Source organism: Pristis pectinata, chromosome 17, assembly GCF_009764475.1.
Source record: "Pristis pectinata isolate sPriPec2 chromosome 17, sPriPec2.1.pri, whole genome shotgun sequence".
Classification (NCBI taxonomy): Eukaryota; Metazoa; Chordata; class Chondrichthyes; order Rhinopristiformes; family Pristidae; genus Pristis; species Pristis pectinata.
In genome coordinates, this window is record NC_067421.1 from 6,876,793 (window position 1) to 6,890,356 (window position 13,564).

The window sequence follows — 13,564 nt, forward strand, 5'->3', positions numbered from 1 at the left end:
CCCCCCGACCTGACCCCATCCGCCCACCAGCATCCCCAGAGAAGCTGCATCCACCCCTCCAGATATCCCCTATCCTGATCCCCACCCAATCCTGTCCTGACCCCACCCCCCCAGCCCGCTATCCTGATACCCCCCACCCCCAGTCCTTACTCTTACCCACTACACAACACCATGTGCTGATACCCAGCCACCCTCCTGCTCCCTGATCCCATTCCGATCCCCCCCCATCCCCAAACATATCCCAACCACCAGTCCTGATTTCCCTCAGCTTTCCGATCTGTTCCCTCAATCCATTCCTCCACAACCACCTCTCACACCCTGTGCCCATGTGTAATCCACAGAAACAATTATAAACTATTATTTATTTAAGATTTACATAAGATACATTTGCAATCTATATAACATCATTATTACAGGTGTTTCAACAATGCCGAGATCTGGAGTGATTAGGTAAAAATAGCTACAGAAAATGTTTTAGCTTTAAGGAAGAAGATGGGGCATATTGACCGGGGCACGCGGTCCTCGTTGTTGAGTTTACATCAGTCAAAGGATCAATAAAACGCTGCCCTTCACTTACTGAAAAACTTTGAGAGCCTGATGTAAATAGGTTCCACGTATCCCAGGGACTGGAGGAAGCTCTTCAGTCCTGCGTCACCACCTTGTTGGTGTGTTGACTGCAGCTTCTGGAGACTAACTCCCTGCAAGGCAAGTTTGTCAGCTAACTGAAAGAAAATGATTTTTTCTTTGAGCAGGGGCTGCAGAGACACTTGGCATTCAAGCTGAGAGATTGAGAACTGACTGCTCCTCTTTTGTTCTGGAGTAAATTTTAGGACAGAATACAGCTCCTGCAAAGTCTTTGCGTCCTCTACAGCATTGTGAGCTTTATAACCTTTCTTGAGAAATGCTTGCACTAGTTCAGTTTGCCTATAACTCTGGACCTCTGACCTGGGAACAGCAGTCTTGGCGAGCCAGAGAGTATCCAGGAATCCGGTTATACAGTTGGCAAACTGTTCTTTCATGGAGAGCTCTTCCCAGACTCGTAGAAGGATGGGGGCGTCAAACTTCCAGTTGTTGTGACCTACTAACAGAGGGGTGCCCAGGGACTGCAGGAAATGGAGGAAAGCTTCCATGGTGTCCTGGAGGCTGCTGGTGGTCTGAGGTTCCCCTTGCAGGTACAGGACCCCATCCATGACCTGAAATCCATTAATGCTGGATGCACCTTCCGAGATGGACTTGGCGGGCAGGATGTACTTGTTAAAGATCTTCTCGCCGCTCACTGCCGACAGCTGCACAATCTCACAGTTATTTTCTGGAAGACATAATGTTACAGCACAACATTCCTTTCAGGACTGGGTGCAGATTTACGCAGACCTGCAGACTGAGCAACTCTCAGCTGCCCGGCACAAGCAAACCCTGAGACCACGTGGTTCCCTTCCCTGTTGGTTCTGGCTGGAGAGTGAAAGCGATTGGACGTACACAATGGAGGAAGGGTGATCCCACGATCCACTGCAATGGTGGCAGCCCCCTGTTAATCCCTCAGCTCACCAAGTGCAACAGGACCTCCTCGAAGCTCCTGCTGAACTCATGGAGCATCCTGTAACTGAATGGAGATGTAACATGACTGCAGTAAACATCAGTAGCTCTCCGCAGTTTTATCTCTGGTAACTCAACAAAGGGCCAGGAGCCAGAGATGGAGAGATCTGTCTGGGAATGAAGTACAGATGGACTGGTGATAGAAAACACTGGAAGTGAGATAGGTAGTGTGGGATAGGAGTGAGGCGTGGACAGAGTGGCCTACAAGAGAGACAAGAATAGACTGCACAGGAGTGGGGAACATATAGACTGGAGGTAGACTGTGCCGGGACTGACACAGGGATAAGGTGGGCCAGGAGGGAGAGAGGGTCTGGGAGGGAGAGAGGGTCTGGGAGGGAGAGACGGAGAGAGGGTCTGGGAGGGAGAGACGGAGAGAGGGTCTGGGAGGGAGAGACGGAGAGAGGGCCTGGGAGGGAGAGAGGGTCTGGGAGGGAGAGACGGAGAGAGGGCCTGGGAGGGAGAGACAGAGAGAGGGCCTGGGAGGGAGAGACGGAGAGAGGGCCTGGGAGGGAGATGGAGAGAGGGTCTGGGAGGGAGAGACGGAGGGAGAATTGGGGAGTGAGAGACGGATGGAAGGGCCCAGACTGAATCACACGGGGTGGCCCATGAAATGTGTGGTCGTTTTAAACCACCATGTGAAGATGCTGTGAAGTGACCTGTCTGGTTCCACACTGCACTGTCCCACTTCCCCCTCACATCCAGTTTGCGTAATGCAGCACGTCTCCCCCACCACTAATTCAGACACTGACTAAATAGGATGTGATGAAAAATGTTTTTTTATGCAGACACTGTTCATGATTTGGAATCTCCTCTGATCGGTGAGAGGAGAGGGACGAGAGGGAGTAATTTGTGGGGCTTTGGGGGCAGAGCTGGAGAACTGGATTGATGAATTGCTCTTCCAGGAGCCAGCATTGAACTGATGGGTTGAATGGCCTTCTTCTCTGCAGTAACAATACCAGGGCTCTCAGATTCTGGGGTTCACGGAGCAGAGGGAGTCTCAAGTGATCACACATCCGTTACCTAGTCCTGTGGTTTCCAGGTCAAAGAACACCAGGGTCTCCTCTGTGCTCCCTGGAGGGTCAATCTGTCCGGCGAGGGGGATCTCACCACCAGCCTCCCCCTTCACCGCCTCTCCGCCTCCATCACCTGCAACCTGTGCAAACAGGACACACTCATCAAACCAACTTCAGTCACATCAATAAAATGATCTCTCTGTGAATGGCGCTTGGATGTCAGCAGACGGCTGGCAGCCTGGAACATGAGTACTTGCACTCCCACTTGGAGTACTGTGCTCAGTTCTGGTCGCCTCACTACAGGAAAGATGTGGAAGCCATAGAGAGGGTGCAGAGGAGATTTACAAGGATACTGCCTGGATTGGGGAGCATCCCTTATGAAAGCAGGTCGAGGGAACTCGGCCTTTTCTCCTTGGAGAGACGGAGGATGAGGGGGGACCTGATTGAGGTGTATAAGATGATGAGAGGTACTGATAGAGTAGATAGTCAGAGGCTTTTCCCCAGGGCTGAATTGGTGGCCACAAGAGGGCATAGGTTTAAGGTGCTGGGGAGTAGGTATAGAGGAGATGTCAGGGGTAAGTTTTTTTACTCAGAGAGTGGTGAGTGCATGGAATGGGCTGCCGGCAACGGTGGTGGAGGCTGATACGATAGGGTCTTTCAAGAGACTGTTAGATCGGTATATGGAGCTGAGTAAAATAGAGGGCTATGGGTAAGCCTAGTAATTTCTAAGGTAGGGACATGTTTGGCACAGCTTTGTGGGCCAAAGGGCCTGAATTGTGCTGTAATTATTCTATATTCTATGTGTACAGATGCCTCTGGCCAACACTCACCACAGGATCTGCCATCTCTCAGCTGCTTTGCCCGAACTTGCTGCAAGACCTGTAATTACAAAGCACAGGCTCAGCGATGTCTGCTATCCTATTTTTTCCTTCTCACTCCACCCCCTCATCCTGAAAACTCCTGTGGGAACCGCACTTCCCCAGCCGGCGACAGTGGGGACAGTTTCTTGTCAAAGTCGTGAAACCGCTGATGCAGAAAACGTGAAATAAAAACAGATAAACCTCAGCAGGTCAGGCGGCACCTGTGGGCAGAGAACCAGTTCATGTTTCAGGTCTGGGACCCTTCATCTGAAACGTGAACCGTTCCTCCTCCAATAACAGACGCTGCCTTCCTTCAGGATGCACCAGGAGGCTGTGAAATGGAGCTTTTGGCGGAACTTGGCGAGATGTTTGTGTCTGTGTTCCACACCCCTTTGCCCCCCCCCCCCCCATTCCCACTTGGTCTATTCTCAAATATTTTCAAAGCCAGCACTCCTGGGATCTGGCTGCCCACCTCATTCAGCAACCTGTGGGTGTGGACTGGGGCAGGGCCCACCATGGTCTGGATCCAGGGCTGGGTGTGTAGAGCAGGTGTGACCTTCCGTCCCGTCACCCTCCTCCAGGGTAAATAGGGAGTGATGTTTCCCGCCAGCCGGGGGTCCACAACCAGGGGTCAGGGGCTCAGAGTGAGGGGTCGGCCATTCGGGACAGAGGTGAAGAGAAATGTCCTCACCCGGAGGCGGTGGGGCTCAGTCCCTGGGTGTGTGCGAGAGAGGGGTCGGTGGATGTTCGGGGAATCACCCAATGTGGGCGCAGTGCAGTAACCCCCGCGCATCGGGACCACCACCCTCCCTGTTACCGGGACCCCCTCCCCCCCCCGTCTGTGTCACCGGGACCACTCCCCGGGTCACCGGGACCCCATCCCCCCTCCTCCGGGTCACCGGGACCACTCCCCGGGTCACCGGGACCCCACCCCCCCTCCGGGTCGCCGGGACCCCCCACCCTCCCGGATCACCGGGACCCCCACCCTCCCGGTTACCGGGACACCTCCCCCCCCCTCTGTGTCACCGGGACCCCCCTCCCTCCGGGTCACCGGGAGCCCCGATCTCTGGGACCCTCTGGTTCCCCGCAGCCCGGTTCAGCCGAAGCCCACCCTCCCCGGGCGCCGAGCCTCCCCTCCGCCCGCATCGGGGCACTTACGGTCCGGCGCTCCTCTCGCCGCGCTCCCCCCGAGCCTCTGCCCGGCGCCTCTGCCCCACTGGTCGCTTTTCTGCGGAGAGACCCGCCCGCTGACTCACCCCCTGAGCCGGGACCTGCCCGGGCAGCTCCGGGCGGAGGGAGGGCGGAGATATCGGCCGGGAGGAGAGGCGGGGAGACGGGCGGGGAAGGGGTAGAGGTAGGGCTGGGGAGGGGGGAGGTGGGGAGGGGGAGAGGAAGGTGTGGGGAGGGGGGAGAGGTGGGGTGGGCTAAGGGGACGGGTTGGGGGAGGGTGGGGAGGGGTTGGGTGGGGAGAGGTGGGGAGGGGAGAGGTGGGGGTGGGGAGAGGTGGGGTGGGGAGGGGAGAGGTGGGGGTGGGGAGGGGTGGGGAGGGGACGGAGCTGCGGGAAGGTCACAGGACGAGCAGAGCCGCCGAGTGCAAGAAACTGAAACAGAAAGTTGCGAGACGCAGCGCGGGTGAACCTCACGTTGTTATTCAAACTGTGCTGAGTTCACAGAGCCCGGGAGCCCGTCCCGCTCCCCCCTCTGCCACAGCGGTCGGCTGGGGTCTGGGGCTCAGGCTGAGCGATAGTCCGCTGGCCTCAGTGCCGGGCTTGGAGGAGATGGTTCCTCCCCCGGAGTTTGGGCGCGGGGGGCATCCGCCGGGCCCTGCCTCCGCAGCTAGGACAGCAAATAACACAACAACGAGCTGCCCTCTAGAAAGATTAATTTTTTTTCAGCTGAACACCCCTTAAACCGCGTCGTTAGAGGGACACTGACGAGGTCATTTACAAGAAGGAAGAGGATCTAATGCAGGCCAATGAGATCGGCTGGACGGCATTGGTTTAGCCTTGTCACTTGTACCGAGGTACAGTGAAAAACTTGTCTTGCAAACCGTCCGTGCAGATCAGTTCATTACACGGTGCATTGAGGTAGTACACGGTAAAAACTATAACAGAACACAGAGTAAAGTGTCACAGCTACAGGGAAGTGCATTGCAGGTAGGCAATAAGGTGCAAGGCCCTAACAAGGTAGATTGTGAGGTCAAGAATCCATCTCATTGGATAGAGCATAGAACATTACAGCACAGTACAGGCCATTCAGCCCACAGTGCTGTGCTGACATTTTATCCTGGTCTAATATCTATCTAACCCTTCTGTCCCACATAGCTCCCCCCATTTCTCTACCATTATGTCTATCTAAGAGTCTCTTAAATGTCCCGAATGTATGTGCCCCCACAACCTCTGCAGGCAGTGTGTGCCACCCACCCACCACTCTGTGTAAAAAAACTTACCCCTGACATCCCCCTTATATCTTCCTGCAATCACCTTAAAATTATGTCCCCTCATGTTAGCCATTGTTGCCCTGGGATAAAGTCTCTGAATGTCCATATAAGGGAGCCATTCAATAGTCTTATCACAGTGGGATAGAAGCTGTCCTTGAGCCTGGTGGTATGTGCCCTCAGGCTCCTGTATCTTCTGCCTGATGAGAGAGGAGCAGAGAGAGAACGACCCGGGTGGGTGGGGTCTTTGATTATTCCGGCTGCTTCACCAAGGCGGTGATAGGTAAAGACAGAGTCCATGGAGGGGAGGCTGGTGTCTGTGATGTGCTGGGCTGTGTCCACAACTCTCTGCCATTTCTTGCAGTCACAGGCAGAGCAGTTGCCGTCCCAAGCCATGATGCATCCACATAGGATGCTTTCTATGGTGCATCGATAAAAGTTGGTGAGAGTCAAAGGGGACAAACCAAATTTCTTTAGCCTCCTGAGGAAGTAGAGGCACTGGTGAGCTTTCTTGGCTGTGGCGTCTACGTGGTTGGACCAGGACAGGCTGTTGGTGATGTTCACTCCCAGGAACTTGATGCTCTCAACCCTCTCGACCTCAGCACCATTGATGTAGACAGGTGCATGTACACCGCCCCCTTCCTGAAGTCAATGACCAGCTCTTATGTTTTGCTGACATTGAGGGAAAGGTTGTTGTCATGACACCATGTCACTAAGCTCTCTATCTCCTTCCTGTACTCTGACTCATCGTTATTTGAGATACGGCCCACTACAATGGTATCATCTGCAAACTTGTAGATGGAGTCAGAGCAGAATCTGGCCACGCAGTCATGACTATATAGGGAGTAGAGTTAAGGGCTGAGGATGCAGCCTTGTGGGGCATCAGTGTTGAGAATAATCATGCTGGAGGTGTTGCTGTCTATCCTCACTGATTGTGGTCTGTTGGTCAGAAAGTCAAGGATCCAGTTACAGAGGGAGGTGTTGAGCCCCAGGTCTTGGAGTTTGGTGATGAGTTTGCTTGGAATTATAGTATCGAAGGTGGAGCTGTAGTCAATAAACAATGGCCTAACGTAGGTGTCTTTACTGTCCAGATGGTCCAGATGTTGAGTGTAGGGCCAGGGAGATGGCGTTCACTGTAAACCTGTTTCGGCAGTAGGTGAATTGCAGTGGGTCCAGGTTGTCTGGGAGGCTGGAGTTGATGTGTGCCATGACCAGCCTCTCGAAGCACTTCATGATGGTGGATGTCAGAGCCACTGGTCGGTAGTCATTGAGGCATATTACCTTGTTTTTCTTCGGTACCGGGATGATAGTGGTCTTCTTAAAACAGGTGGGAACCTGAGATTGAAGCAAGGGGAGGTTAGATATGTCTGCAAATACCCCCGCCAGCTGATCAGCACAAGATCTGAGCACACGGCCAGGGACACCTTCCAGGCCAGATGCTTTCCTCAGGTTCACTCTCCTGAAGACTGATCTTATGTCCTCAACAGTCACCATGGGTTCAGTTGCATTGGAGGCTGTCAGGGTGGGTGGTGACAATCCACTCCACTTCTCAAAACGTGCATAGAATGCGTTAAGCTCATCAGGAAGGGATGTGCTGTTGTTGGTGATGCTGCCCAACCTCGTTTTGTAGCCCATTATAACGTGTAACCCTTCCACAACTGACAGCTGGTCTGGGACAATTATTTTGAACTGATATTGTCTCTTGGCATTCCTGATAGCTTTCCGGAGGTCGTATCTCGATTTCTTGTAAAGGTCAGGGTAACCTGATTTCAATGTAGCAGTCCTGGACTTCAGTAAGGAGTGGATCTCCGGTTCATCCACATGGGCAAAAAGGTTAGCATGGGCATGATGGGCCAAAGGGCCTGGTTCTGTACTCTGTGAACATCGAAGTGAACATCGTTGACCCTCACCAATTTTTATTGATGCACCATAGAAAGCAACCTGTCTGGATGCATCATGGCTTGGTACGGCAACTGCTCTGCCTGGGACCACAAGAAACTGCGGAGAGTTATGGACACAGCTCAGCACATCAGGGAAACCAGCCTCCCCTCGCTGCCTTGGTAAAGCAGCCAGCATAATCAAAGACCCCACCCATCCCAGACATTCCCTCTTCTCCCCTCTCCCATCGGGCAGAAGATACAAAAGTCTGAAAGCACGTACCACCAGGCTCAAGGACGGCTTGTTTCCTGCTGTTATAAGACTATTGAACAGTTCCCTAGTACAATAAGATGGACTCTCGATCTCACAATCTACCTTGCACCTTATTGTCTGCCTGCACTGCACTTTTCTGTAACTGTAACACTTTATTCTGCATCCTGTTATTGTTTTCCCTTGTACTACCTCAGTGCACTGATGTGGTGAAATGATCTGTATGGATGGCATGTAAAACAAAGTTTTTCACTGTACCTCAGTACACGTGACAATAATAAACCAAGTTACTATTTATCAGAGAGGGGAGGGGACGGGAGTAATTCTGTGTCACTAACCCTCCTCCCGGCACTGCTGTGGTGTCAGCAGGACTAACGCTGCCTCTCTCCATTTTCACAGCAAAATTCCAATAATCCGCTATCTGATCGTTCAGAAATCCCGGTGGTTTGGCTGCTGGCTCACTCAGTGATGTTTGCCACGGTCCCGTCTACTCACCGGGGCCCAGGTTCCCTTTAAATGATGCAGGTCTACAAAACTCTGGTTAGACCACACTTAGAGTACTGTGTCCAGTTCTGGTCGCCTCATTATAGGAAGGATGTGGAGGCGATGGAGAGGGTGCAGAGGAGATTTACCAGGATGCTGCCTGGTTTGGAGAGTATGGATTATGAGGAGAGACTAAGGGAGCTAGGGCTTTACTCTTTGGAGAGGAGGAGGATGAGAGGAGACATGATAGAGGTGTACAAAATATTAAGAGGAATAGATAGAGTGGACAGCCAGCGCCTCTTTCCCAGGGCACCAATGCTCAATACAAGAGGGCATGGCTTTAAAGTAATGGGTGGGAAGTTCAAGGGAGATATCAGAGGAAGGTTTTTTACCCCAGAGTGTGGTTGGGGCATGGAATGCGCTGCCTGGGGTGGTGGTGGAGGCAGGCACATTGGTCAAATTCAAGAGATTGCTAGATAAGCATATGGAGGAATTTAAAATAGAGGGATATGTGGGAGGAAGGATAGTCTGAAGCGAGGTTTAAAGTTCGGCACAACATTGTGGGCCAAAGGGCCTGTATTGTGCTGTACTGTTTTTTGATTCTATGATTCTACAAACTTACCAGGTTCAATTAAAATATTGTCTAACATTTTTTTTCAAAAAGCTGAATTAAGAGATAAGATCTCTCTATTAGTCACGTGTACATCGAAACACACAGTGAAATGCTTCTTTCTGCGTCGAATGTTCTGGGGGCAGACCGCAAGTGTCGCCACACTTCCAGCACCAACATAGCATGCCCACAACTTCCTAACCCGTACGTCTTTGGGATGTGGGAGGAAACCGGAGCACCCGGAAGAAACCCACACAGACACGGGAGAACGTACAAACTCCTTACAGACAGCGGCAGGAATCGAACCCGGGTCGCTGGCAGTGTAATAGGGTTACACTAACCGGGAGTATTCATAAAATAACATCCAATAGTCCAGAAAAGTCCAGATAGTCCAAATTCCTGTGGGCCAGATTAATGGAGTTTTACTGTACCCACTTTTCCGCCAAGGAGCCCCGCTGTAATGCATCAATGTGACCTGGGGAGCAGGGGGGCAGGGTTCAGAGCACCAGCCGGGCACCAGAGACCATTAATGTCCTGTCCTCGGAGGGGAAAGGGTATTTCTGCAACTAGCTCACTTTCTCTCTCTCCCGGTTCTGGCGAAGGGTCCAGAACCTGAAACGTTACCTCCCCATAGGTACTGACTGACTGGCTGAGAGGTCCCAGCATTTCCTGTGTTCATTTCAGAGTTCCAGCATCTGCAGTATTTTAATTTTCATTGACCTGGAATTGTTGGCTCAGCTTCAGTGGTTCTCGTAGATAAATACAAGAGTCAGTGCATTACTTTTCCTGTGCATTTTCAGGACATGTATGTTACTGGGTCTGTGATAGAAACATATTCTGATTTTAAAAATCTTCCTCAGATCCCCTTTCAACCTCCTACTGTACCTTAAACCCATGTACATCTTAATTAAGTGGGAAAATTTCTCACTATCTATGTGCCCCCCCCATAATTGTGTACACCTCCATCAGGTCCCCCCTCGGATGCTTCCACTCCAAGGAGAACAGACCAAGCCTCCCCAGTCTCTCTTCACAACTGAAACACTCCATCCCAGGCAACACCCTGGTGAATCTGCTCTGCACCCTCTCCAGTGTAGTCAGGTCCCTCCTACAGTGTGTTGATCAGAACTACAGACAGTACTCCAGCTGTGGCCCAAACAATGTTTTATTGGGGGGGGGCGTGGTTAGACCCCTCCCCCCCACAACCAAGCATATCTTCCCCTCCCCACCCCTTTCTGCCTTTTGCAGGGACCGCTCTCTCTGCGACTCCCCAGTTCACTCCTCCCTCCCCACCCATCCCACTCCCACCCCGGGGACTTTCCACTGCCCCCGCCATAGGTGCAACACTTGCCCCTACACCACCTCCATCCAGGGACCCAAACAGTCCTTTGAGGTGAGACAGAGATTCACCTGCACCTCCCTTAATATCATCTCCTGCATTCGGCGCTCCAAGTGTGGCCTCCTCTACATTGGTGAGACCAAACGCAGACAAGGTGACCGTTTCACAGAACACCTGCGCTCCGTCTGGAACCGCGATCTGCATCTCCCCGTTGCCGGTCACTTCAACTCCCCCTCCCACACTATCACTGATACGTCTGTCCTCGGCCTCCTCCACTGCCGGGAGAATTCCAAGCGCAAACTGGAGGAGCAGCACCTCATTTTCCACCTTGGAACCTTGCAGCCTAACGGCACGAACATTGAATTCCCCCACTTTAAGTAATCACCTCAAACCCCCTCCCCACACCCACCCCCCCCCAACCATGCCTCTTCTTTTCTTCCCTTTCCTAGCCTATGTCTTTTTTTAGTCCTTACCTTTGCCCCATCCCCCGGTGGATCTGCTCTCCCCTCCTCCCCCACACCTGCCCATCACCATCTCTTACCTGCATCTACCTATCACCACCCTGTGCCCACCCCACCTCCCCTCTTTTGTCCACCTATCACTGCTCTGCTTTTCCCTCCTATATATCGGGCTTCCCCTTTTCCTATCTTCAGTCCTGAAGAAGGGTCCTGACCCGAAACGTTGACCGCCTGCTTTTCTCCACGGATGCTGCCTGGCCTGCTGAGTTCCTCCAGCATCATCGTGTTTTTCACCAATGTTTTATGAAGTGGATATCTGTGCCTCATTCAGTGGTCAGTCTCTCTGAGCAGTGTCATTTGGGGTGGGTGTGGGAAGCCAATGAGTGGCCCCCTGCGCAACAGTGGCCTGTGGATACACCCCTCCACCTGGCCCCCCGCTTGAGGTTCATCTGTCTGCTGAGCAAGGACACCCCCTCATGTCCCAGCAGCTTCCAATGGGCTGTCACCACAGCAGCAGGATCCCTCGACACTGGGCGATGATGTCTCACGGCCCAATACCAGGCTGGAAGGAGAGTGGTTCTTCCACCACTGCTCAGGTTGTGGGGTGAATGACCTTCAAAGCAGTGCTACAGGGATCACTTTGGAAGCTTACAGACATTAATTGATGTACTACTTGCACAAGAATGGGCATTCATCCTGTGTGAGAGCTATTTCACCATGAGGTATCAGAGCCCAGCTCAATCCTGCTCCTGGTTAATGCACAAGCACTTTTTTTTGTCAGTATATAGTGTGTGCATGAGTGTGGAGTGCCATGTGTGGGTGTGTGGTGCAGTGTGTGTGTGTGTGTTTCTGTGTATGGACTTTTGATGCTGGGTGCAATGATCTGGCTGATTTCAATTACATCAATTTACCTCAGCTCAAGTTATTAATGAAGCTTGTGGCGTGAGTCTCCTCCAGTGAAAACGGTGGCTCGCTCATGACCCACAGGACAATCCTGCTACCGGAGCTTCCTACATCCTACACCCTACACTGATAAGGGTGGAAATTTGTAAGCAAATTTCTGACAAATGCAAAAGACTTGAATTACCCTAATGTCAAAGGTGATGCAGGGCTGACAAAGGGAAGCTTCCGTGAGACTCTGAGAGTTCAGTACATCAAGAACCTGAGAAGGTGGAGTGAGATTAAAAGAGAGATTTGGAAAGTGAGGGAGGGTATGATGAAACATTGGCAGGGAAAGTCAAAGAAAATCCAGACATGTTTTATCACTGTTGTGACTGACTAAACTGAGCCACACGGAAGCTGTAACTGGGAGATATAGAAGTCTTTAATCACACAACAGACCATCTGGAGAGAGAAAGTCTAAGAGAAACTCACTCTCCTGACACAATGTTTTAAACCGTTTAAACACAAAGATAATAATAAATGATTAACTACATTTTCAATGGCTATAATCGCCCACTTGAACATTTGGAATATAGTCAGGTAACTCTGCAGAATTACAATTTCACTTATCAACTTCACTTTCGATTCCTCTCACTTTCTGCAGACCAAGGGTGTAGCTATGGCACTCGCATGGGCCCCAGCCATGCCTGCCTCTTCGTTGGCTACGTTGAACAGTTTCTGTTCGAAGCCTACTCCAGCCCCATTCCTCAACTCTTTCTCCGCTATATTGACGACTGCATTGGTGCCACCTCTTGTACCCGTGCAGAACTCGACAGTTTCATAAATTTTGCCACTAATTTTCACCCGGCTCTCCAATTCACTTGGATTATCTCTGACACTCTCTCCTACCTCAATCTTCCCATCTCCATCTCAGGAGAGACCTTATCCACCGACATCTTCTACAAACCCACTGACGTCCACAGCTACCTCGATTACAGCTCCTCCCACCCTGTCTCTTGCAAGGACGCTATCCCTTTTTCTCAATTTCTCTGCCTCTGGCACATCTGCTCCCACGATGAAGCTTTCCACTCCCGGACATCCGAGATGTCCAACTTCTTTTCTAACTGGGGCTTACCCCCGACCGTGGTCGAGAGAGCTCGTACCCGTATCTCTGCAATTTCCTGCACCTCTGCTCTCACCCCCACCCCTCCCAGACCCAACAGGGATAGGGTCCCCCCTGTCCTCATATTCCATCCCACCAGCCTACGTATCCAACACATCATTCTCCGCCACTTCCGCCATCTCCAACGGGACCCCACCACCAGGCACATCTTCCCCTCCCCACCCCTTCCAGCCTTTCGCAGGGGCCGTGCTCTCTGCGACTCCCTCGTTCACTCCTCCACCCCCATCCATCCCGGGAACGTTCCACTGCCCCCACCATAGGTGCAACACCTGCCCCTACACCACCTCCATCAGGGGACCCAAACTGTCCTTTCAGGTGAGACAGAAATTCACCTGCACCTCCCTTAATATCATCTCCTGCATTCGGTGCTCCAAGTGTGGCCTCCTCTACATCGGTGAGACCAAACGCAGACGAGGTGCCCGTTTCACAGAACACCTGCGCTCCGTCCGGAACCGCGATCTGCATCTCCCTGTTGCCGGTCACTTCAACTCCCCCTCCCACACTATCGCTGATACGTCAGTCCTTGGCCTCCTCCACTGCCGGGAGAATTCCAAGCGCAAA

General features: G+C 52.2%; 1 protein-coding gene across 4 annotated transcripts in view; it reads right to left on the minus strand.

Moving 5' to 3' along the window:
* Nucleotides 1-344: 344 nt before the first annotated feature.
* The window catches only part of LOC127579164 (maternal protein exuperantia-like), a 103,109-nt gene continuing 89,889 nt past the window's right edge, over nt 345-13,564 (minus strand). For 3 of the 4 annotated variants that reach the window (XM_052031772.1, XM_052031771.1, XM_052031770.1), the window contains exons 2-4: nt 3,437-3,485; nt 2,614-2,746; nt 345-1,309 (exon numbers count right to left, since the gene is read on the minus strand). In XM_052031772.1, coding sequence (XP_051887732.1) covers nt 570-1,309; nt 2,614-2,746; nt 3,437-3,451 — 888 coding nt within the window. In that variant the 5' untranslated portion in view covers nt 3,452-3,485 and the 3' untranslated portion in view covers nt 345-569. Of the gene's footprint in view, nt 1,310-2,613; nt 2,747-3,436; nt 3,486-4,624; nt 4,894-13,564 lie in introns of those variants that run through there. The other variant, XM_052031769.1, reaches the window with a different exon arrangement.